At 39.7% G+C, this 26,997-nt stretch overlaps 1 protein-coding gene across 1 annotated transcript; it reads left to right on the top strand.

The window, feature by feature from the left end:
• On the top strand, positions 1-26,929 carry LOC139711613 (kinesin-like protein KIF15). Its single transcript, XM_071623469.1, has 24 exons — positions 1-101; positions 2,117-2,147; positions 2,623-2,797; positions 4,112-4,188; positions 5,046-5,083; positions 6,477-6,577; positions 7,582-7,761; positions 8,588-8,689; positions 9,089-9,322; positions 10,278-10,336; positions 10,912-10,975; positions 12,963-13,113; positions 14,082-14,188; positions 14,707-14,868; positions 16,137-16,335; positions 17,278-17,405; positions 18,120-18,299; positions 22,240-22,488; positions 23,077-23,184; positions 23,680-23,916; positions 24,269-24,346; positions 24,978-25,094; positions 25,705-25,866; positions 26,867-26,929. The coding sequence occupies exons 1-24, from the start codon at positions 95-97 to the stop codon at positions 26,927-26,929; spliced, it is 3,009 nt and encodes a 1,002-aa protein (XP_071479570.1). The 5' UTR covers positions 1-94.
• The last annotated feature ends 68 nt before the right edge of the window (positions 26,930-26,997 follow it).

Here is a 26,997-nt window from a genome sequence, read left to right as displayed (position 1 = left end):
GGCAAATTTCGAAGAAGAAGAACGTTTGAACGTTAAAAACACGCCAAATTGATGACGTTGCTTGAAGACAGTGGTGTTTACTCCAGCGGCGAATATGAGCAGTAAGTGTTATTTCATTGTACGTTTTCAATAATAGTATTGAACAGCTTTTTCAAGAAGGGATAAGGAAATATCGTGTTTTAATCGTGGCAGTTTACAACTGTGTAATAATGTACCAGACAGTCCACTACTTACTTCACGGTGTACCACCGGCGCCACGGCGCGGGCATCGGGCAGCACCACTAGCAGTGGCACTGCACTGCACTGTGCTGTACAAGTACCGGCTGACTGCCGTTAGCTCAGACGGGCAAGCTACGTGCAAGTTCTACGGCTACAGCACAATAAACACAATGTAGCCGTTTGTGTTTGGGCATTTCTGTCCTGCGCAGCTACTGTTGTGCCCTCTAGATCTAGTTGATTATATTTAAGCGACAAAAGCTGTGTAGCTAGAGTCTAGTAAAACAATGTCAAGGTTAAACTTTTTATGATACAGTTCGTGCTCTGTGCTTGTGAGTGCTGCTGCTCGACCCCGTCGACTGGTGTTACTGGTGGTCTGTCGTACAAGCTGTAGCTGTGCTGTGGTGATGACTGATGGTGTGTGTATGCAGCAGGCACCCACCCCTGCCACAGACTCAGTGTGTAGTTGTAGTACAAACATTATGTAGATTTGGAATTCTGAAGTGCTATGTAGGATATACATGCACGTACAATACGCGTCAATGTAGATGATTGTCATGAATGTTGTCTATAAATGAGTATACCGGTAATGCCAGTCTGTAGATCTAGATCGTAATTGGCTCATAATGTGCACATTTTTCATTGGCATTTTGGTACAAATTACCTTTCTGTTTTACTTTTATCACTATCAGTTGGTTATACTATAAGGACTTCCTTTTATTTTCAAAGCAACATAATGAATAAACTTGCCCGATGTAATGTTTATGCCAATGGAGTTTGATGTTCAAAGAATGAACTGTGACCAGAATGGTCAGTCAAAACTTTAACAAGCTGCCATTTCATTGTTTTTCATTGACTACATTTGATTAAGTCTTTTGTGTGCCACATTAATCCGAGACTGCAAGGCAAAAGTTCTTTTGGAAAGCATTCTGTTTGCCTTTTCTTTAAGCCATGTAACTTTTTACTGAAACTTTTATGCCAGACATGCAATGAGCAAAATTGGAGAGAAATTCCAGGCTTTGTAGTGATGTAAATTTTACAACAAAGGGGTCAAAGCTATGACTATTTTCTTTCAAATGACCAGTAGCTGCATTACTTTCCAGATTGGGAGGCATGACATTTGCAGACAATACCACGACAAAGATTTAGAATTCACTAGAAAAACCATAACTGCATTTCGATCACAAGGCTTACAAGGCAATGCAAGCTACATGTGCAAAGAATGTTGTAGATTTGTGAGTGAAGCTTTCATTGTACTCTGGCATTTGGCGATTATCAATCGGTTTCGGTGGGTTTGTGCATTTGAGCAAAATATGTGAACATGGCATGTTGTTGACTGAGTCGGGCATGCGAACGTGACACGTAAGAGTTAACAAACATTTTTTATGAATACCAGGCTTCAGGTAAACTGCAGATAAATACTTTGTTGCTGCCAGTGTCATGTGGATGCACTGGCAAGTTCCATTTATAAGGATTACATTCATGAATAATCATTGATATCTCTTATCTCAGTAGATTTAAGAACAGACGGGCCTGTTTGTACCAATGACCTTTTTTTCTGCTCATGTGCAAAGTGGAACAACAAACTGACCCATTGGCCTGGCCAATGAGAGTGGAGGGTGCATACAAGTCCCTGCCCATGATAAATCCACCATACACTTGACAAAAATAATTGTAGGACAGTAAGCTTACATTTGGTCAAACCAACTTATTGACAGTGATTCTGAAATTATCAGTGCACATTTCAAGTTAAGTTATTAGTGACGTACAGGTGAATATTGTGAATTATTGTGAGGTGGATATGCATTGTGAATTACTGTGAGGGGGAAAATGACAACAGCGAAAGACCAGGTTACAGTGTATTTCATACATGAACATCATTTCTGTTCTTTCTCATCAGAAAAAGACAAGTCTCAAGGCAGCAATGGAAGGTAAGACTTTTTATCAGGTAGCATTGGTTACCAAAAGGAAAAGACAGGATGTGCTGATTCTGTATTAAAAATTATTATTATATTATTAGTTGTATGAATGTGATGGCTGAATGGACATACACGCATTATGAACATTGAATTTGCAACAGTTGTATCCAGTAGACCTGTAATTGGGGGAAAATCAGTGAGAATTGAATAAGCAAAATGACTGACCATTATAATCAAGTTCTGAAGTCATGATTTCTATTCTATCTAGTGTCAACTTTGCAGCGTTATGCTATTTTTGTCTTTTTCTAACATGGCAAACTGCACTCACTTTATGGAGAGCCTGTAAATTATCTTTTACAGTAATACTTGGAAATGAAATGTAGTAGACCTATATTCATTGTGGTTGGCATATATTACCTATTTTGGCTGCATATCATTCACCAATGCTTCTTACTCTGGGTCCTACCTCCCTGCTCTGTGTGTGAAGTGAGGGAGACTCAATTCAGGTGTACGTCCGAGTCCGTCCCTCAGAAGCAGTGGACAGTGACCTGGACTTTGGCCAATGTCTTGAGGTCAGACGTCCGGACACCATCATCATGCACTGCAAACCTGAGCCTAAAGTCTTCACCTATGACCATGTTACGGACGGAAACACAACACAGGTACTTGTAGGCAATTTGAGGGTGCAACAATATAAGTGATGAGTAAATATTTGCCACAGAAATACACTGTCACCTATGCAGTTCTTGCTTCTTGTTTGGTCATGTGATTCTACTGCTAATTTGTGCTTGCATGTGATTCACAGGTAAGGTTTCACCTGTGGGTTAGCATTCAGTCTTGATGAGGGAAGACTGCACAGCCAAAGCATAATGTGGGTAGGTTGCTGCAAATGCAAAGGTCCTACATGTACTCACCCATTGCAATTGATACTCATTATTGGGCAAGGAGAACAAAAACATAAGCAGCAGCAACAACAACCACAACAGAGTATTCTGCCATTCTTGGGGGGGGGGGGGGAATAGCGTGTGCACTGACTTCACTTATAAAGCCCTAAAAATGGGGGTAGGAGGGATGTCAAAAAATGTAAGCATAGATTTATAGTACTGTTACAATCTCTTATCAATCAAGGAGGTTCAATATAACATTAAACATAGTGTAAGACCCCGTTTACAGTGCGAGGCTCGGCCGCGGCCGAGCCCGCCTTCATTTCAGTGTAAACGCATAAAAGGCCAAATGCGGGGCCAAAATTGCCCACGCATTTGGCCACGCTCTGCAGGTGGTCTCGACGCGGCCGAGTCGCGGCCTAGCCCGGCCTTTTCTCAGTGTAAACGCAAACTGGGTTCCAAACCCTCTGCCCGTACTATTTCGTTATTCGGGATATTAACCCCCTCAATGTCGAAAACTAGTATAGTTTAAGGTGGTTTTGTCCTGTGAAGGATTTTTCCTTTGGCAAAGGCCTTTGCCCGAACGGCAACTTCGTCGCCACGGAATCCAGTTGGCAAAGGGTCTGAAAACCAGACTATACCAAATTGCGTTTGTTTACAAGCAGAGCACCGCTACGACAAAATATTGAAAGGTTTGAGTTAAAAGCGTGGCCGAGCCTGGCAGTGTAAACGGACAAAATTGGGGGGCTCGGCCCCGCAATTGAAGCTGGGCTCGGCCGCGGCTCGGCTCGGCCCAGCCCTGCACTGGAAACGGAGTCTATGTCGCCTTGTTTTGATAACATATCCTGGTATTACCTACATAATGTATTCAGTGGTATACACAAATATTACTCCATAACCTCTAGTCATGTTGAATATGGACGAAACAGTTGTGTTGTTCATGTATGCAGTGAAACGTAGACTGCTAAGACCTAAATGTTTTGTTTGCATTAACATACAATCATGCATTTCTTTTTGTCCTACTTTTGTGTTGCTTAGCTAATACTTAGCTAATATTGTCAGTCTCGTTTGTTTTTGTTTGTTTTGAATCAGGAATCTGTCTTCACAGCTGTGGGAAAGAGCATAATTGAGAGTTGTGTTGCTGGCTACAATGGAACAATATTTGCATAGTAAGTGCTTCTTTTCAATGCTCCATTTATATTGCTCAGAAATGCTGTTGCGTAAGTCATACATACAACTCGTTACTTGTATGAGAGATATGATAATGGTAATGTAGAAGGTTCTTTATATAAAAATGGTAATCTAGGGTTCAGCAACACTGGATATCACAAATACAATTATGTTTAAACACTAGATCTGATGCACCAAGTGAGATGTACCTATGGATGTAAGTTAGTAACTTCTACTAACAGATTGTCAATTGCCCTAATGAAAGCAAAATACTTGATGTATAAATCACATCTGATTCATTTTTTAGGCAAAGTGACTCTTTGCCCCGATACAATAATACAAGAGACAAATACCCTTGTGAGCTCTTGTTATACATTGTATGTACATCACGTGGCAATGGACCCGAATTATTGCTTTTTTAGTCTGTTTTCCATAATTTATTAGAACCGTTCAATACATATTATGTGATATTATTACATATTTATGTGGGTAAAAACTTAGAGGAATTAAATCAAGCTCTTTGGTTTTCTCTAGAATGAATGCTCTTGTCCAACATATTAATTTCATATATAAACTTGTACTATTAACTAGTTTTAACTTTAACAATTAATTATTAACTAGTAACTTTCATAGTTAGGCCTCACATTAATTGGATACTTCCTATATGCTTAACACTACGGAAAACATACTGTAATTACAATAACAAGCACAAGCCAAATAGCATACAGTGCCAATATTAATACTTTCGTGCAATACAGATGTCATCTGTATATACATTGTATGTAAGTCTTTCTCAGGGCCCCAATGGATTATTCAACACAAGATTAACTGAATTTTCTCATTATCAACCTTGCAGTGGACAGACAGGATCTGGCAAGACTTTCACTATGCTAGGTAAGCTGACGTTCAAACTAAATGCTTTTCACACAATCTTGGTCCTTTAGTAGACTCAAAATAGATGACAGTGTCTACTCCAATCTTTTCCAACCCACCCCCGAGCAGAGAGAGAGAGAGAGAGACAGACAGACAGACAGACAAACACACACACATACACACACAAGGACGTGAAGAATTGTGTAGTTGTTATTCTTTTTCAGTGAGTACTCTGTATTTCCATTGCAAAGTGTGGGAATTGACAGAGGAGAACTGAGTGTTCAATGTATTTTTTTTTTTCAAACAGCATGGAGAGATAGTTTATTCATAAGGAATATTTCACAATAATCTTACTTTATTACATGTGCATGTTATGAACAATAATTGATATCAGTGAGTGTAAACACTTCCAATTTGTGAAAGACTGTAAGGATTTTGAGGACCAGTCAGAAGGCAAGGCTGGAGTTCCTTGGCAACCATAGTGACTAAAAGCATCGCTGACAGTTACCTCAAACTTGACCTAATTATCTGTTTACTTTATGAAGACCATGATTAAATGGACTTCTAGTTGTTTTCAACCTCATTTAAGAGCCAGGATTCCTACGAGTGCATAGGTCAGTCTTAATTTTAATGCCGCCAGTGCCTCTCAAGTGCATTCTTATGTAACTTGAGACAGTTCAGTCTGTAATCTGGCAATTGCTTAAGGACTTGTGATCGCATGCAGTGAGTGATCCAGTGAATGGGTTTTTGGAACCTACATAGTCATTGATTTACTATGAATAGACCGCTGATTGATATAATTTAGTTTGCCACCTACCCCTGTGCAAGAAATGTGGTCACATGTAAAGCATACTGTACATATACAGGGTGTATGTATGTATGCACAATTAATGTGCTTGCTTGGCATACATCTTTGCCATTTTCCCTTGTCTTCTTCTAAAGTACATTCAATCTTACATACACTGTACCTTGCTGTCAGATTGGCTAAATATTACTATCTTGAGGCAAAATAAAAGTCCTAACTTTTCCTTATTTGTTTGCTTGTATATACTGCGAGATCAGAGCGATCTTGCATTCAATGCAAAACACTGTACATGTATGTAAGAACTAGAAAATGATGACTTGTTATGATGACTGCCATGCCTCCGCCATATCACACTATTCTCCCAATAGGTCTATAGTACATCTTGACAATGTGTGAAGGCAAGTTATACGTGATTGGACAGACCTTTGACCTTTGATCCCTGGACAAAATCTTTAACCTACAATCATTGTGCAGTGATGCATGTACACATCCAGTGTCTATTCCTGCCATGTTGAATTTTTGAACTTCATCTAAGAGTCACATTGATTCAGACTTTCATTGCAATTAATTGTTCATGCTTGACCTCAGTGATTTGCATTCCTTTGACAGGCCCCTCTGAGGACGGCGATAACTTCCATCATGAGCTGCGGGGTGTGATCCCACGGAGCTTTGAGTACCTCTTCAGTTTGGTCAACAGAGAGCGGGAAAAGGTATAGAAAAAAAAAGGGGGAGAATGAAAAGTACATGTGTATGATGTTGACATTTTGTTGTCCTGAAATTTCATCGTCTTTTTTGTTTGCTCTTGGAATAGCAGAGCTGTACTAGCTAGCATGTGCAGTGTTGGTTGATTTCCCCCAGGTGAAAGTGACAATACATTTTGTGTGTGTGTGTGTGTGTGTGTGTGTGTGTGTGTGTGTGTGTGTGTACAAAGTTCACTATACAGTACCAGGTCACTATAACACTGCATCAGTTTGCAGCTACACACACTCTTGACTGTCATTCTTGTGGCACATTTATTTAGTTCTCTTCCCTCGGTTTAACTTTCAATGAGACTTTCACTTTGCAAAAATATTTGATGAAAAATGTGTCGAAATTTAGCAATGTCTCGTTCCATTTTATGCAGTAAAAATAACTTGCTTCAGAAATATTGCATGGTATTCTCTTGTTTATTAGAGTTTCACTCAAACAGCGGTGAAAGTATGTCTTCATATGAGGCATGGTATACTATGCGGTGTTTGTCTAATTGCCCCAGACAATGTGTCATTGCATGACTGTCATCTCAGTGCTGTTATGTACAGCAGCAAAGTCCTGATATGATGATGATTTTTTTGTTGTTGAGATAACGAGAAACCTCTTATGAAATATTGAAAAGCATATAATTCTAAGAGGAATTCAAAGTTTATTTGATTGAAATTGGTTTTGAAATGGCTGAGATATCCTAAACTACACGTATGTGATCCTAATAAAAGGTGGGACCCACCTTTTATTGGGATGGCATTGTTTTACTTTGTTTTTGGATATTTCAGCCATTTTAAAACAGATTTTCATCAGATGAATTTTAGAATCCTTATAGAATTGCATCAAGTGGTTTCTAAGTATCTCACAAAAAGAAGTTCAAAGCTTAATCCTCAGCTCAACCAATAATATACCAGCCCTCTAGTGACTTGGATGGCTAGACAACTATTTGCACATCTTGTTTTCCCCAACCCAAAAGCATGGAGACAGATTTGAGTTCCTCTGCCGCTGCTCCTTCCTGGAGATCTACAATGAACAAATCTTTGACCTTCTGGACCCAGCCTGCATGGGGCTCCACCTCAGGGAGAACATGAAGAAGGGAGTCTTCGTAGATGGCCTCATCGAAAGGGTCGTTTCCAGTCCTAGTGAAGCATATGATGTAAGGACTAAACTTAGAATGTGTGTATATTATGTTATGTATATACAAATATATACAGGGCTCAACATAAGTGGTGGCCTAGCTGGTGGCCCGAAGCAACTGGAAATTGATGTCAGGCAACCAAATTTCCGAAAAGGATATCTTTGGTTGCTTGATTGGATAACTATGATTCAAATTGGATTGTTACGATGTATGTTTGCTTTATGTCAGGCCAAGTCGTTTTTTGTATGGGCCAGCAATATTTAAGATTTAACGATTTATTAGTGGAACCGATGAGCCACCAGAGTAAAGAGTTTGTTTCAAGCCCTGATATTTGTTATGTCTTTCTATTTATCTGTATTTGTGTTTAGCTTTGTCATCTATTAAACATAGATCCAGTAGTGATGACATACAGTACAGAAAGTCTGGGGCTTTCCTGTGAAATGATAGATATATGTACATGCAATTACTCATTTGGGCTTTATAAACATTGACTTGTAATTCACTAAGTGAGGTACATGTTTTTTAGACATGTATATCATGCACTTAGGTCATAATTTTTCCCCTAATATGTAGGCAGGGACCAAAAAAAAAAAAAAAGACTTCTTCTTAATAAAACAAACAACCCATTTTCATTACCCTTAACATCAAGGAACTTAGATATTGACCTTTTCATTTTATAAGTACAATTAAGTTCGTTATCCACAAGCAATCCAGCGATAAAATGTAATGATATTGTGACACAGAATATCAGAGGTAAACTGATTTGAATGGTATTTATTTGAAAAAGTATTAGGTGCGTAAGTCTAATCTGTTATATATGTTTTTGTGGTATTCTGATCACCAGGTTCTGACATGTGGCTGGGTGAACCGACGAGTAGCAGCAACGTCCATGAACAGGGAGAGCTCCAGAAGTCATGCAGTCTTCACTGTTTCCATAGAGTCCAAGGTAAAGCTACACCAGAAAAATTCAGAAAAGACCCTAAAATCAACAAAATCAATGATAAGAAATTAGATTCTAGCACAATATCTTAAGTAGTAAGATCAAATAGATCCATGTACTTGTTGCAAACATACAATGTATGACAAAATTTGGTGATTACATTTGAGCCTTGTTGGCATAATGCTATTTCATAATTTTATTCAGCACACACACACACACACACACACACACACACACACACAAACACAGAGATCATCTTTAACGTACCAGCTGAGTGAAAAAAAAAAATTCTTGTGATAAAATTGCCACTTTTACATTTTAATATGCTGCTCTAGTCATGTAAACTCAGGATCAAACCAAATTTCTCCAATCACATCTTCTCACGCATTTTTCCTTGCCACACAGGAGAAGAAAGCTGGAGTATCCAACATCCGGGTGTCCCAGCTGCACCTGGTAGACCTGGCAGGGAGTGAGCGGCAGAAGGACACCAAGGCGGTCGGGATGAGACTGAAGGAGGCGGGCAGCATCAACCGCTCCCTCTCCGTCCTCGGCAACGTCATCATGGCTCTGGTGGACATCGCGCACAAGAAGCAGCGCCACGTGCCGTACCGGGACTCCAAGCTCAGCTTCCTCCTCAGGGTAAAAATAGCGAGCTTTAGATTTGTGACGCGGACGTTTAGACGACAATTGCGTTGGCCATTCTCCTCTTTACCTGTGTCGTGTTGCAATGTAGCTTTAGATTACGCGAGAGCACGGCCTATACAATGTAAAATGGTGCCCCCATGGGATCAGTGCATCAAATACTAATAGCTCTCTGCAGTGTGAAATTTGAGCGGACGCAAAAATATCCCAGAACCAACGTTAATAGCAAACTCGGACGACATGAGGTTGATTCTTAAGCAAATTTGCGAATGCGCAGAATATGGTTTTTCCCTCTGAATGTCTGCATTGTGAAAATCTAAAGGTGCCTAGTGTGAAGGTTGGTGCCTTTCAAACATGCAAGTCAAAACATAGAATAAGTTCCCCTGTGGCCATGCTTTTCTCAATCCTGTCTAAACTGACAGTCAGATGAGAGTCTAGTGCATCTTTAATGGCAAGTGCCCGTTGTATATGGATTCTTCAACATTTAGTTTTAGTTGACTCAAATGTGTAGGCCTATTTTGATATGCTATACATTGGTTTCTTCATAATTACCGTAATTCTGTTTTGTTAATTTTTAATTTTTAATTTCTTAAATGAACACAGGATGTGAGACCTAATTTTGGTGTGCCTGGCACTCTTGCTGTTCTTGCACAGCTCTTGCACTCTCATTATTATCTCCTCCATTTATGGCACATAGATATATAATTCTATCAGTATGACAAAGAATAGAAGATTCCTATTCATTTTCTACCCCAGCTTTTATCTACTTGAGAAATATGATCAGGAAAAAATATTTTGAGTGACTTACATTTGTATACGTTGTATTGCTCTGAAATGCTGTAATGGTAGATTAACTATCATTACAACAGTAAAATGGATTTTTGCCTGTTAAAATAAAAACTGAACATGAATGCTGTTTCCTATTTTTTTTTCTTTCTATTCCTTTGTGCAGGATGCTCTTGGAGGCAATGCAAAAACATACATCATTGCAAATGTTCATCCAGATGCTAAGTAAGTTTATTACACAAGAAAGTGTATCTATTGCATCATAGACCATAATTGTTATAAGAAAGCAGATTCATTCATAGTACTAGAGAACCACATTATCAGCATGTGAGCATTCAGAAGAAAATGAACTCTTTTTCAACTGATTGATAAATTGCCCTACATCGATGGAAGAATTTCATGAATTTGAAAGTGAACTTTATTAAATAGATGCAATAGCATCGAAATAGTGTCTTAGTTTCTTTGTTTCATCCATTTTCAATGTATATCCATTTCATCCATTTTCAATGTATATCAGTCAATCGATCATATAATCTCTTGTATTACGTGTGGGGGGAATGCACCCTACAAGCTCAGCTTTTTAGCATTCCTCCCCATTTCCAACATTTTCGTATACTTACAAGTTTTCTGTAAACTTATCCTTTACTTTGTATAATGAAATTTATGTACTGTATTCAATTTTTGTAATATATTTATATGTTTTTGTTGGAAATGAAAAATAAATGAATGAATGAATGAAAAAAATATATGAATTCTGTTTTCGTTCTTTAACACATGGTTTTCAAATATTCATTTTGCAGGTGTTTTGGGGAAACACTGTCTACTCTGAAATTTGCGAGGAGAGCCAAGATGATCAAAAACAGGGTGAGTTAAAGGCACTTGAGCAGCATTGCCAGTGCTTTTTTTTTTTTCAATAATGTGTCATCCATTGTTTGTGATAGCTGAGCTTTTGAAAATATTGATATCACAAGGCCAGGTCAATAGGGTCAGTCACAGTGTGCCTGTATGATATCAGTGTTGCCAGATGGTGATTTTGGTAACCCAAAAGGGTGAAATTTGGTGATTTTTGAAATTGTTTGGTGACAAAAGTGTAGCCTGGTAACCAAACCAAAATTTGGTGATTTTTGGTAATTTTTGGTGATTTTTTTTGATGATTTTGAGACCAATGAAAAATTATCACAGTAATGAAAACGAAAATGCATTTTCCCCAAAGTTCCCCTCTTAGATTACATTGCAATTGATTGTACAAAGATAACATGTGCGTCTTTTGTCACTCAGCAGACATACGCACACATACACATCGAGTATTATCCATGAACATTGTAAGGCCTACACTTAACTGCGGTTAGGCCTACACTATGCATTATGGTGTGTGCGTGACCACGACGTGTGCTATTAGGCCCCATATAGTGCGATCAAACTGCACTGAAACTCGTGTAAGGCAATCATGTAGAGTGTTTGATAATGGTTTTCTCTTGAAATTGGAGTAAAAACTACACTTTTCCAAATTAGATGTTTTTTTTGTGAGTTTAGGTGATTTTTCACATGTCTTTTGGTGATTTTGTTTTGCTGGGACCTGGCAGCACTTGGTTGATACAGTTTGCTGACTATTGTTAATAACTTGGGTGAACCACGAGTGGTCGGCATCATTCACCCGTTTTTATTGTGTGGGTGAGTACGGGGCCACTTCACCGGGCTAGCATCCTGCTCTTTGCGATGAATAAAGTGGGATGTTTTATGTGTGTGACTAACTCACACATGGGACCTCCATTTTATGTCTTATCCAAGGGACAGAGTATTTTGCCTCTTAACCCTAACCAGGCCGGGCTTTTTTGGGTGTTCTGTGGCCGGGGAGGGGTTGATTCAACCCCCCCCCCCCCCCCCCCCCCCCCCCCCCCCCCCCCCGAGATCTCGGCCATCGATCGCGCAATCGCCATGGAATTTGGCACATGCATTACCTGTGGCGTAATCTACCAAGCTATACATAAAGAAATGGAAATTTTCATCATAATAATTAATTATGCTAATATATTCATAAAATCATATATTTTGCTCTAAATCAGAAATTAAAGCTCCTAGAATCCTAATTTTTGGTGAAAACATTCTTTGTAGCATTCCTAACAATGTACTTCAGAAAAAAATTTGGTATCAAAATCAATTTCTTATGTATTTTCTTGTTTTATGAATTTCTTATTTATTTCTCTGTTTTTTCGACCTTTTGTTTTATCATTTTTTTTCCGCAAAATTTATGACAGAACCTATTTCAAGCATAATTATGCTAAAATTAATTAGTTTCAGCCTAAAAAAGTGAAAATAATCATATCTTTATGAATAAGAAGAGAAAACTCCATTTGCATAGACTTTATACACAAAATCACGTTTTTGAGCCATTTTTGGTCTGACAGGCATGTATAAAATGTTATGCTGCATCGTAATGGTATGCGCGATTTTCACAAAAATGGTGTCAAAAGATGCGCGAGACTTAAAAGTAAAAAGTCAGCGAACGGCGCGGTCAAAAAATTTCGCGCGGCGGAGTAGTCGCGAAAAATGTCAAGGGGGGGTTGATTCAACCCCTCCCCCCCCCCCCCCCCCCCCGGCCTTTTTAGGGTTAAGGGATGGGACAGAATGCTTACACAGAGTGATGCTCCGTGAGACTCGTGAAATGAACCCGGTACCCTGGGATCTAGAGGCAGACGCCCTACCGACTGAGCCATGCCACCACCCATCCTTGTTGAACTGCATAGAGAAGATGCAAATACAGTGCCTGTATCCCACTCTCACGCCAGGTGGTAGTCGGCTCTTCACGTCTTACATTTCATGCGTTGTTTCCACTTCTCTCCTTTTCCTGTAGGCGGTGGTCAATGAGGACACCATGGGTAATGTGATGCACCTGCAGGCTGAGATCCGACGTCTGCGGGAGGCCCTGGCCCAGGCCAACTCGGCGAGGTCCATCCCCCGTGGACCTGGGGAGGGCGGTGATAGCCAGGGATCCAGTACCATTGGTATGTTGAGAGCAAGTGCCTCATTTGGGCTTGAAAGCCTTTATGTGTTAACCTGCCCGGCGATCATTTACATTTTTCTTTTCCTGTGACCCATGAAAGGCATCCAAGTTCTGCATGTGAATACAGTCCACCTTGCCTCAGTCGAATCTATTTGGACTGAAGAAATAGCTTCAATTTAGAGAAAATTTGACTTATGAGGGATTAAAATCGATAGAATAAAGGAAGAGGACTTGAAAATACGTTCGACTTGGGTGATTATTTGACTTATGCAAGGCCGACTTAAGCAAGGTTAACTGAACATTTAGATTTGCCCCAAACATTTTGTTTCAATTCAGTAAATATGCATACCACATTGTGTTAAAGGTCCAGTTTACCTTTGGGAGCAGTGATTTTAAAAAAAGAAATCAAGATATCACATTTGATGCATATGTATGTGTAGGCCTGTTGTATCACAAAACATCCTACCATATAAAATGTTCACAATAAAGCCTAAGATATAAAGAGATATCAGTATTTTTCTTAATAAACCATAACTGTCGACGGTTTATTCTGGAAACATTTTTATTATAACTATTGTTCCCATTTTGTGTATTTAACACTACTTAAAATAGATAATACAGTTTCAAATTTTTACAGTGGTTGTTTCTATCCCTAACTCACATTTTAGAACTATTTTAAAGTACTAATGCTGGGTTTTTGTTTCATCTGCAAATTGTAAATTATGCCTTTAATTGAAATATGCTGGTACAATATGTAGAACTTCATTGTAAGACCCTCCCTCCATAGAAATTGGTGCAATAATCAGAATGCAATAACTAGGCCTCATCTGGGCGCGAAATAATCAGTGCTTGTGATACAGCTGCTTGTGATACAGCTGCTTGTGATACAGCTGTATGTGCTTCCTACAGAGGGGGTGGAGAGATCAAGAAGTCATACGTTTAAGTAATTGGTTTCTTGTCCATCTACAGGTGGCAGTGATGTTGGCTCACAGCAGCCTGCAAACAATGGCGGCAAGTGGAAGAAGTACTTCCTGGAGGCGATGTGTCTGAGAGATGGTGTGGAAACCGAGAAGAAGGTGAGAATATGAACTCTGTCGTTAAAGAAAGGGATATTTCAAGTCTTGCAAGAGCAATACAAACATTCATAACTGTTTAACAATGCAGCCAGATTTCTGGCTACTCATGACAAGCAGTTCTAAGCCATCTCAACATTTCTACCCCCAAAATTTCAATAGTAATGCTGCGTCACTGATGCAGACAAGTCCTTTAGAGAACACCAAAGAGCATCTGGTTGCAAGAATGTTGTTGTTGCGGAACTTTAAAAAAAAAATGATATTCAGGGCTTTCAATGAAGGCAGCATATTTTTTCTGGGCTGGTTTTTCCACATTGATTTAATGCTTTGTTGTCGGCAATAGAAATTCTCTGTACGTTGGATATCACAACAATTACACATAAATTACATTACAGGGACACCCAAAGATATCACACAAAGTGCACCTGAAATGGAAACACATTAACATAAAATATCACAGACATGACAATTTGATACGCTATATTTGTATGTGTATGTGTGTGTGTTTAATGTAATTGCAGGAATTGCATGAGAAGATCTCCAAGCTTGAAGAGCTGTGCTCCAAGAGAGAGCGAGCCATCCAGTCCACCAAGATGATCGTCAAGTTCCGGGATAGCACAGTGGCTCTTCTTGAGAAGAACAAGGGCAAGGCTACCCCTCAGGATGACAGGGACAAAATTAATGTAAGAACTCTGACTTTTGAGCAGCTGACCAGTATAAAAGTGTAACTCTTTCAGAGTTCTAGCAGACCCCTCCCTTGGAATATTAATTCCATATAATAACACTATGCTCAGTGTTTTACTTCCGTGATCCATCCATCCAAAACTTGCAAATGCTTTATTGTACTGTGGACAAGAGATATTTTTTATTAAAGGTAGCTGTTATCTCTTTGTTTGCTTATTGAGAATACCAACTTACTTTGATGGGCCTCATGCATTTGCATTTTTAGTTTATGTGCAATTGTACACAATTTACCATAAAACAAGAAACATTTGCAACATGAAACTTTCACGAATTGGGGCTGACAACCTTTTTCGCAGCATAAAACTTATTTGCGACTCGCAATCAATGCATTGTGTAGACAAAAACTTTTGAGTGCATTTTACTTTTGTGAATCTCGGCTCCTTATGAATTTCATGAAAGTTTTATGCACACAAACATTTCTGGATTTACAGTATTCTAATTGTAATGGTTGCTTGAGAACATTTTACTTGTTACACCAGGAGGTTTTGATACAACAGGGAGTGGAACACACTTTTGGTTGTAAAACACAGTGATTTAAATTTTTGCAATCTGCAAAAGATAAAGATGAATAAGGAGGCAACATCAAACAAGATAAGGAACAAGAGAAGGAACAACAGAAGGAAAAAGAATAGGAAAAGAATGAAATCAGAAGGGGCCTGGCTTACCATCCCATCAAAATCCTTGTCAGAGGCAAGATGACAAACATGTAGGGAAAGCATTTAGATAATATATGGACTACACACAACAAGCACAGTCTGAGGAGGGCTAGGGACAAAGAACAATGAAAACTAAAGAGGTGGGCTAGAAGTCAAATGTTGAGAGTCAAACGGGTAAAGAAGGGGGATTAAAGCAAGGGGATGAACAGACGACAGGCAGAGTTGGGCCAGTGATGATCTCAATGGTCATAGGGGCAACCTGTGAAGGATAGAGATGAATAGGGAGGCGACATCAGATGGGATGAGGAACAACAGAAGGATAAAGAATAGAAAGAGTAAAATGGTAACAGCGTGAGTGAAGGGGTGCGGGGGGGGGGGGGGGGGGGCTGGGCTGAACAAGCAGTGAGCTCGAAACCTGGTGAACAAAGACGTGGCAAAAATGAATGTGAAAGCCATCTAACAAACTGTGTCAGTGAGAAGGCTGATATGCATGGGTTAAGAAAGTGAGCAATACTGACAGTCAGCATGATCTCTTTACCGAATGATTGCAGGAAAATTTGAAGAAGGAGGTGAGTCAACTCCGAGAGCAGCTGGACCACAATCCAATCATCATGAGATACGCGATGGAGAACCAGTCCCTGCGGGGACAGCTCAAGAAGATGCAGGCCCTGGAGTCTGTCAGAGCTGGCCGAGAGATCACGGCGTCCAAGGCTCAGGACCTGGAGAAGCTTTTCATGGAACTCAGGGAAAGTAAGAATTCTGTGACAATGGTGTAGACAGAGGTGAACGAAATTCCCCTGAATACTCTAGTTTCTTGTTGGAATTGAGCAAGCTAAAGTACAAAAGCCAGCAAATGTGTGAAACAAGTGTTTGTTATCACTTTGGTTAGGATGAATCTTGAAATATTCCCTCTTGAAACCATTAGGGTCCTGTAAATTAAATCTACAGAAATATCAGACTATCAAAGGTGACAGGCCACTTCATTCATAATGTATCATATGTGAAAAATAGGGGGGGGGGGGAATTATCTTTGGAATGGAGGCTTTTGTGTATTTAGGGATGTGTAACAGATATAAAGTCTTTGTATTCATATTACTATGAATCTTTGAATATAATCAACATGATGCTCTCAATACTAAATGAGCTGAAATTTTCGCAAATTGCTACGTGGAGGACATTTTCGCGTGTTGTTAATTTCGTGGTTGCGAGGGTCTAACTGAACTTAGCTATTCGCACGTTCTTATTTTCGCGTGTTGTTGTTTTTGCGGTTCAAAGGCGATTCGCGAAATTCGCGAAAATAAAACCACCGCGAAAATTTCAGCTCGTACAGTTAATGCTGTGAAATGTTTAGCTTTTTTTTTTCTTCAGAATCAATAAGTTGATTTACACATTGCTTGACAGTGAAAGACTACATTCACATTAAACGTCGCATTGTTGCCTCAACAGGAAATTAATGGTTCAATATAGTAGAATATTGCTTTCCTGACAATGTCAGTGGCTGGATAGTATTCACGACTGGAGCCAAGTGTGTCAAATTACTGAAACTTACTATTTGGTTTGGTTTTTGAAAAAAAAAAAACAAGTCTTACACTTAAGAATTGACCGCAGAGTGCAATCTCTTTTGAGATACATCAAAGTCCTTGCGAGTTTGAGCCTGATGTGCTTTTGATGCTGCTGCTCATGAAATCCCAGGTCTTCCCAAGGGAGGTGAAATAATTGTCACTCCAAACAGCACCCCAGTGGATGGCGATAACATTCCTACATCTACTGTCGTCATCCTGAAGTCCCAGATCAAAAAGCTGCAACTTGAGCTGGAAAATGTGAGTCTGGATTTCGTATTTTGACATATCTATTCAATGTTTTGCCATTTGAAATGATTTCTCTCCGAGATGTGTACACATTGTAAAAGTTACCAATGTCTGCCTCAATTATGTTATTTCACAGTTGTAGACATGGCCTGAAAGGAACTTTGAAAACATTGTGGGATATTTGTATTAAGATTTACTTTGTTCGTTTGTTTGCTTTTTTGTTCTCCATGTAAGAACAATTTTTTGATAACCTCAGATGATATTTAGAATTGTGAGGATTCTGTAAGATAATAATTGACATCATTTCAGCTGTCCTTCAATTGGCCAATAAACCCTCTCCAACTCTCCACATACAAATGAATTGTGTTTGAAGATAGCTTTGCATTTAGAAGAAGTAGAAATTCCTGTTGAATATATAAGCTGTTATTTTTGCATACAGATATTTTCGAGAATTAGGAGGTCACAGAAATTTTCGTGAAATGTTTTCGTGAATCGACACCGAAGCTATCATAAATACATTGCTACCATGGCATATGGCAACATTTTCGCTTAAAATTCGCAAAAATAACAGCTTATACAGTAATTGTACATACACGTACACACACATACACACACATCATATGCACAGCTCAGCCTTATAACCATTGTCATATTCAACAATTTATAGACTTTTTAAACTTTAACCACAATGCACTGCAATTACCCCCCCCCCCCTCCCTTGGACAGGCCAAGCAGGAGCATGCGGAGACGGAGGAGATGAGCCGAAAGAAGCGTCTGGAGCTGGAGTCCGAGTTGGAGTCGTACAAGAAGAGCAACACGGAGCTTGAGAAGACCCTGGAGGGGGTCAAGGTCAAGAACAGGCTAGAGCGGGACGCCCTCAACGACATGCACATACAGACCATCAAGGTAGTCAGTCCGAGGTCATCGATGTCCCCAATCCCAATGTGTTGCTTGGTCAACTATTGCGTGGGTCTTTGATGGCTCCTTAGAATAGTTGGCTTTTGTATGGATGCATGTAAATTAGAGCATACACGGAGTAACAAGTAAAAAGTAATGCTGGCATTCATTTTTATACCCCCGCCAAACGAAGTTTGAAGGGGGTATATAGGAATCAGCGGACGGTCGGTCGGGCGGTCGGGCAGTCGGGTGGTCGGTCGGGCGGTCGGTCCGTTGCAAATCTTGCGTCGCGAACTACTTCCTCAGTTTTCAACCGATTCCCATAAAACTTGGCACAGATGTGTGCCTTGGGTTGTAGATGTGCAAGACGTATTTTTTGACAGTACCCAAAAGTACGTTGCCATGGTAACGGCATATTATGGGCAAAAATGGGTACAAATCTTGCGTCGCGAACTCCTCCCACAGTTTTTGATCAATTTTTATGAAATTAGGTACAGATGTTCATCTGAATATGTTAATGTGCAAGACACATATTTCCGCAGTGGCAAAAAGTGTGTTGCCATGGTAACGGCATGTTATTGGTAAAATATAGGGCAAAATGCTTCATGGCAAAACTGCTTCATCAGTGTTCTTCCAATTCTCATGGAATTCATATTGAATGTTTGTCTTAGGATATAGGTCAGCATGACACATTTCTTGACAGTGACCGAAAGTATGTTGCCATGGTAACAGCTCACATATTATGAGCCAAAATGATGGAAAATTTTGTGTTGCAAACTACTTCCTCAGTTTTTGCCCAATTTCTATGAAACTTGGTACAGATGTGTGCCTTTGGTTGTAGATGTGCAAGACGCATTTTTCGACAGTACCCGAAAGTACGTTGCCATGGTAACGGCATATTAATGGCAGAAGATCAAGGAAAGATCATGCGGATTTAAAGGACAAGTTCACCTTCATAAACATAAGGATTGAGAGAATGTAGCAATATTAGTAGAACACATCATTGAAAGTTTGAGGAAAATCAGGCAATCCGTTCAAAAGTTATGAATTTTTGAAGTTTTTGTGCAGTACCCGCTGGATGAGAAGACTACTGCTGTGTATGAATAACTTAGATGTCACATGCGTACAACAATATAAGGAAAATATAAAGAGAATTTCACAAAATTCCATCTTTTGAAAAAAGTACACATTACCCTGACTCCTTACCGACACATGTTATGGGTAATATTATTCCCCCTGCCTTTAGAAAGAGACAAGTCAAGTGCTCTTTTATTATGCGAAAAAAGTGAAAATATGTTGAAGTTTCTTTTACATTTTCTTTATACTGTTGTACGCATATGACTCACAAGCTGTCGTAGTCTCCTCATCCAGCGGTTCCAACACAAAAATTTAAAAAATTCATAACTTTTGCATCGATTGTCCAATTTTCCTCAAACTTTCACTGATGTGTTCTACTAATATTCAAATTTATGAAGTTCTTCCGTCGTGATGTTTTCATTGCAACTGATTGACAAATTGCCCTACATCGACGTAAATAAGCACTGAATTAATCAGTGTTTTAGTAGTAGCCATGATAAAAAAAATCATGGGCGTACATACTCGAGCAGGATTCGAACCCACGACCTCCTGATCACCGGACAGGCGTCATCTCCACTAGACCACCGAGCTTTCGCCCGACAGCAAGTGTTGGTTCTAATCCTTATAGCATGCAGCGGGTACTGCTTTTGTTATTCAAATTTATGAAGTTCTTCCGTCGTGATGTTTTCATTGCAACTGATTGACAAATTGCCCTACATCGACGTAAATAAGCACTGAATTAATCAGTGTTTTAGTAGTAGTCATGATAAAAAATCATGGGCGTACATACTCGAGCAGGATTCGAACCCACGACCTCCTGATCACCGGACAGGCGTCATCTCCACTAGACCACCGAGCTTTCGCCCGACTGTCGGGCGAAAGCTCGGTGGTCTAGTGGAGATGACGCCTGTCCGGTGATCAGGAGGTCGTGGGTTCGAATCCTGCTCGAGTATGTACGCCCATGATTTTTTATCATGGCTACTACTAAAACACTGATTAATTCAGTGCTTATTTACGTCGATGTAGGGCAATTTGCCAATCAGTTGCAATGAAAACATCACGACGGAAGAACTTCATAAATTTGAATAACAAAAGCAGTACCCGCTGCATGCTATAAGGATTAGAACCAACACTTGCTGTCGGGCGAAAGCTCGGTGGTCTAGTGGAGATGACGCCTGTCCGGTGATCAGGAGGTCGTGGGTTCGAATCCTGCTCGAGTATGTACGCCCATGATTTTTTATCATGGCTACTACTAAAACACTGATTAATTCAGTGCTTATTTACGTCGATGTAGGGCAATTTGTCAATCAGTTGCAATGAAAACATCACGACGGAAGAACTTCATAAATTTGAATAACAAAAGCAGTACCCGCTGCATGCTATAAGGATTAGAACCAACACTTGCTGTCGGGCGAAAGCTCGGTGGTCTAGTGGAGATGACGCCTGTCCGGTGATCAGGAGGTCGTGGGTTCGAATCCTGCTCGAGTATGTACGCCCATGATTTTTTATCATGGCTACTACTAAAACACTGATTAATTCAGTGCTTATTTACGTCGATGTAGGGCAATTTGTCAATCTACTAATATTGTTGCAATTTCTCAATCCTTATGTTTATGAAGGTGAACTTGTCCTTTAACTACTTCCTCAGTTTTTTGACCAAAGCTTATGAAATGTTGTTTTGACCAAAGCTTATGAAATGTTGTTTGGCGGGGGTATAACCAGTCGCTGTAGCGACATTTCTAGTTTTTAATACATTATATTTTTCAATTTCATTATTTTGCTCTACATAGAGCGTAATTTGCCATTTACAAATCTGTATATCATTGTAAACTAAAATTGCAAAATGGTATGGATATTTCTTGCTGGACAGTACATCACACGTATATGAAAATTAATTTGATCAATCATGTTATAGTTCGTATATATCATGTATTACTTACTTTCTGCAGTACTGTAAAAGTGGAAATTTTCACGGTGTTGAAATTTTCGCGCATTTCGCACAACCAGAAGGTAGCGCGAAAATAAAAGCACGCGAATATTTTTGCATGCTATTTGGTCCAGTGGTTGATGTCTTGATTCAGCGGAATTAAAAACACATGAAACTCTTCTTACCCGGCCAAGCGCAAAAAATTAGTCGCTTGAAAATATCCACTTTTACAGTACATCATTTCACTCGTCTTTCCTCACTGATGGTACCCAGTGTTATTATGTCATGTTTCTCATGTTCAAAATAGATTACAAGTATGTTGTCATGTCTGTTTTCTTGCTCTATTTTCTTATGATACATAACTACACCTATTCATCTGCATTATCCATGACGTTTGATACCTCTCGTGCATCAAGATGAAGAGAGCTTAGGGAGCAGTGGTTCGGATTTCTCAATGACAGTGGAAAGTTATTTCAGTTCGACCTCGATTATCCGGCCATGTCGGAACCGGGGTTCATCCGGATAAGCGAATTGGCCGGATATGGGAGACACAATGTTAATGTATATAGCTGCCGTCCAAGCTGCCGTCCCAGTGCACTGGCAGCTAGGCAGGTAGCGTACCCCGCAACGGTGGTGATGACTGCTTACTTTTACGATGATAATGTGGTGTGAATTCATGTTAGTTCTGTCGAGAATATTGTAGGTACAGCATCGTGTGAGTTTTGTAGAAATCTTAATTGAGTTTAAAGTCACTGTTTTTTCTCAATTTTTGGACGGAAAAAAAAAAGTCATTCCCTGCGTGAACGCTTCCGGATAATAGAGATTTCCGGATAAAAGGAGGCCAGATAATCGAGGTCGAACTGTATTTGCTTTCTACAATCTTATCCTTTTGAATATGTGTGCATAATTTTTGTTTCAATGTTGTTTCTCTGTGTGATAATTTAGAAAATTACCACCCCAAAGAAAGTGTCCTACAACTTGCGCTCCCGCCTCATAATGCGAGTTGGCGCCACGCCCGGAGCCAGCCCGGGTGCCGGCGACGGCTCCAGCCCAGTGATGGACGAGGACATCGGTGGTGGCCCCTCCCTGAGCTCCCCTGCCCTGGACCAGGAAGGCATTGTCGATGAGGACATGCCAGAGCACTTGGTTGAACAGTGCAACGAGGCCCTGACCGCTGAACTTCAGAAACTGCAGGTATGTGGCAATCATCTTCTCCTATTGAATGATGCATATGATCTAAATGTGAAATAACTATTCCAGTATGCACAGACTGAATGACTTCACAAAGAGTCAATTTTTATCTTTTTTTTTTAGAGTGACAATGAGTCGAACAAAATACTAGTTGACCGATTTAGAATATATCTAAATGTAATTACCAAATTGGTAGAATTGTCACTACAATTTGAGTAAGGTTAGAAAGTTAAGAAATTTTAGAATTTTTTAGTGAAAAAATGAGCAAAGAAAATGGGATCGGGATTCGAACCCGAAACCTCCAGAATACTAGCACGATGGTTTACTGGCTGAGCTATAGAAAGCTTTAGTACAGTGTCCGTCCCAGAAACCCTTAACTCTCAATGCTTGTGTGGTCGGAAGCTATGGCAGTGTGTGTGTGTGACACACGCACACACTTTAACCTGATTTCTATCCTAACAGTGATGTTTGATACAACCACATACTCTAAAAAGCTGAGGCAATGATACCATTGCATATGTTAGAAAGACAAATTTTAGCTTTGACATGACTTTGTTATTTGCTGTTGCTTTTTGCATTTATTTCCGACAGGAGAAGTCATCAGTGGTTGAGAAGCAGCTTCAAGAACAAGATGCACTGAAGCTCAAACTGCAGCAAAATATTTCCAAACTAGAGCACCAGTTGGCACAAACAAATGAGGTAAGAAAGTAATCCGAGAAGTAAATGTGTCTGAAGATTCAAGGTCTGGCATTGACAAGCTCCGGTGCAATAAAGATGACTAGAATTCAAGAGCAACTTTGTAACTACATTTGTGACATTTTTTTTTTCAAATGAATACAGCAGAGGTACAGACCAACATTTATGAGCAGTTGCCAAAGATGGCGCTTTTCCTGACCACATGAAAATAATCAACTGACACTGCATGAATCTAACATCATTCTACTAAACAATAGGTGGTTTTCATAACATATTCATATTCTAAGCGTACCTTTTGAACAAAGGTTGTTCTTTTCAATCTGAAAGCTTGTCCGAGGCTTGCTCGACATAGAAACAAGTATTACATGAAAAGTGGATTCCGCAATTGAATTTCATTTAAAAGATTTAATGGAATAGCTCGTTTCTATGTTCCTGGTAGTAAAACATCCATAAATTTGGATACAAATATGTCATGAAAATTATTATTCGCCCACACAGCTCCACGAGAGTGAATCCCAAAAGTGGTCAGAGACAGAGGAGGAAATGAGCAGCAAGCTGGCGGAGCTGACTCGTCAGGTGACCACCCTGCAGCACGACTACTCCCTGGCCAGGGGAGAGGCCGAAGATTTCCGGGTCCTCCTGGCAGCTGCCGACAAGGAGCTGGGCCAGGAGAAGAGGCAGAAGGGAGAAGAGAACTCAGCCTGGAACAAGGCTAAGGCTGCTCTGGATGCCCAGGTAAGCTTTCTTTTTTTTTTTAAATGAAATAAAATAGGCTCTGCCTTGAATGCATGCATAGTGAGTGTGAGCAGATTTATGGATCTAGTGAATGCCTTTTTTATTCTTGTTTGTTGTGGAAGGGAATGTAAGTTTAGTGTAGTGAGAGTTTCTTTTCCTTTTTTTAAACTGTTACCAGCTTTTGCCAAGATTAGAGCCCATTGTTTTACATGTTCTTTTGAATTCAGAATATTATCCGTATTCTTTCACTGTGTCTCACAGTGCCTATCAAGCATTTGTATTGTCAGCTGTGAATATACAAGAACGCTCTTGTCACCATCTTGTCTTCGCCTTGTTTTCTGTCCCTGGGCAGGTGGTGCGCCTTGAAAACGAGCTGTCCACTCGACTGAGGGAGCTTGAAAATGGGACGGAAGAAAAACAACAGCTCCAGGTTCGTATATGTGCATCATGGCTTGGATGGTGTGAGATTTGCATCCATCCAGGTGCTTGTAAATGACATCATTACTGTCAATGATTTTATCCCTCTGTCTCTACATTGAACTCATGTATGAGCAGTTGGTCATCATTTCTCTTTGATGCTCATGTGTTCATTTATTTGACTTCATTACATGGGAGCAAAAACTGGATTGCTATACTCATTCACAGCTGGTCTTATTTTGGGTTTGCACGAACGTAATGTAAGTGAACGTACCCAAAAGCTTTTATCAAGGTCATCAGTAGTTTTCAATTGTGGTGTCATTGACACAATTGCACTACAGTAGCATTTCATGGAAAGGAGATAAAGCAATGATCTTAATGCTTAATTTATTCTGATGGTGATTATTGTACACTATGACTTTACATTTGAATATGAATAAATGTGTTTCACCATGACATAGTATCTGCAATATGCTGTCTCTGGTTGAATAGATGGCTCTTAGTCCATTGTCAGCTCAGCGTGCATTAGTGTTAACCAAGCTTTTATGGGAAGTAGATATTCCGTGCATTAAAATGGGGAAAATCATAATATATCAGAAGTCGAAGGTAATTGGTCTCAGTCCAACTCCTTTGTTTCTCTGCAGGATGCGTACAATACCCTTCAGGCAGAGTTCGAGTTCCAGCAACAGCGAGAGTTTGAATTGGAGAGTCGTCTGCGTGCTAGAAAGGAAGAGATTCAGACTCTGCAGACTGAGATTCAGGTTAGTCCTTAACTCACCATTTTCCTTCTAGATCACAGAGCCCAGAGGACAGAAGGCATGACTGATTCTTTCAAAGGGTCATCCTTGGGCAAATTTATCGTGCTCAACACATTTTGGTTCCTGAGCAAGGCCCCAAACCAATGCCCTAAAGATCCATAGCACAGATGGAGATATATTGGCGTTACTATCATTATTATCCTAATATATATATTTTCTTTTTTGATATAGAAATGACTATCAATCTCTATTTTGATATAATATTACACCCATTGCACTAGCTATGTAGTTAATTATGATGTCATCATTTGTTTTTATGTTGTTTTAATATCTTATTACCTTATGTTACTCCTCTTACACACTTTACAATGCAGCATATGCTGGACTTGGCTTCCTTGTAATGCAGGCCTATGTGGTTCTGAATTGGACTACCCTGCTTTTTATGAAGGCTAAAAAATAAAAATAAAAATGAATAAATCTTCATTATATAGTCTGTGATTCAAGGTCTATAAAACAACCAAACAGCCAAACAAAGTCACAGTCATTATAATATTTTGATTGCGTTATAATATTCTCCCTTTTCATTCCTGATGTCATATTCTTTATAATGTAGTCCCACCTGGAGAAGATTGATGTTGAGTGTGAGAAGAACATGCGGCTGACTGCCGAGCTGCGTCAGGGAGACAACACCAAGCAGGAGCTCTTGGCCTCCCAGGAGCTCATCGATCAGCTGAGGGAAGAGCGTAAGGAGCTCTACCAGAGGCTGGATGATGAGGTGAGTCAAGTCATCGGTACTGTGTACGTCATATATTTAGAAAGTCTAAATTTTTGCGAATCGGGACTTCCGGACGATTTCACGAGTGGTCAAATTTGCAATAGTGGAGTCCTGTACTGAAAGGAGAAATATATACCCGTACCTCACGTTCATATTGGGATCATCATGTTGGGATCAGAGTCACTATTTTTGTGTGTCTTTAATTTTGCAAATAGCACCTGACTGTGAAATTGGCAAAACTAAAAACCTTGCAAAATATTCTTGCAAATATATACAGTACGTTAGTCAATACCAGCTGGCGCTACTGCCCAACACCTTAGGAGAGGGGGGAGGGAAGAGGGAGAGTCAAGAGGATTATAACACCAGCCCTTTATCAATGCTGTAATGTGAAAGTGATGTGTCTATTTTTATACCAGGCTTGGTAACTGGCGTATCTGGGATGACTGATTACATGCTAATTCGCAGGATGTTTGCTTTCATGATAAGTATTGTGATGTAAAAATCAGTCCAGCTTGACTTTTAAAACTCTCTTGGTAATATGCCCCATGCAGTTGTGTGAATGGCATATGAAAAAACAAACAAAACAACAGAAAATGAAAACGATTAATCCTGCAATGCAACCCTCCATACTAGCTTTGCAAACTCAGGTGACCGGGGTCAACCTCAAGTCATTTATTTATTAAGCACAGTCTGCAGATTATAAGTGTTTCATTTTCCACCAAGTGATTTTGTCTATTTGTCAACTACACCTCAGGTATAGCTTACATTGACTTATTACCAAGAAAATCTATACAACGATTTCATCGCTACTTGATCATAATGATCACAATGACGCGATCTTTGAAGGACATTAAGCGTCCTTCACCCTTTCAGGTGGAGGTATAATAGTGTCTAAACGAGAAAAACAAATCTGTGTACAGCGCCAAACCATCCCATTCCATAGGTCGAGACAAGAATCTTTTCATCTGCTTTTCCCTTTTTCGTTCTCATTTTCTTTCAGCAATCACACCCACAGACCCTGAACAGATTACGTCCCTGGGAACGCATGAAAAGAGATTACTAGAATAAGAAGTGTTTACGTCCATGAGTTCTTTTTTCGTCAAGGGTCACTTAATTGTCCGGTGTTCCCGC

Source organism: Diadema antillarum, unplaced genomic scaffold (genome assembly GCF_040938485.1).
Source record: "Diadema antillarum isolate AM-2024a unplaced genomic scaffold, OU_Dant_1.0 seq00001674_RagTag, whole genome shotgun sequence".
NCBI lineage: Eukaryota > Metazoa > Echinodermata > Echinoidea > Diadematoida > Diadematidae > Diadema > Diadema antillarum.
The sequence above is the reverse complement of the archived record's forward strand: the minus strand, read 5'-3'. Positions and strand labels throughout refer to the sequence as shown.

Bases quoted from the DNA above. Each gene is read 5' to 3' on its own strand.
- LOC139711613 (XM_071623469.1), top strand. The intron at 9,323-10,277 runs GTAAAAATAGCG...TCCTTTGTGCAG, and splicing joins AGCTCAGCTTCCTCCTCAGG to GATGCTCTTGGAGGCAATGC. The intron at 13,114-14,081 runs GTATGTTGAGAG...GTCCATCTACAG, and splicing joins CCAGGGATCCAGTACCATTG to GTGGCAGTGATGTTGGCTCA.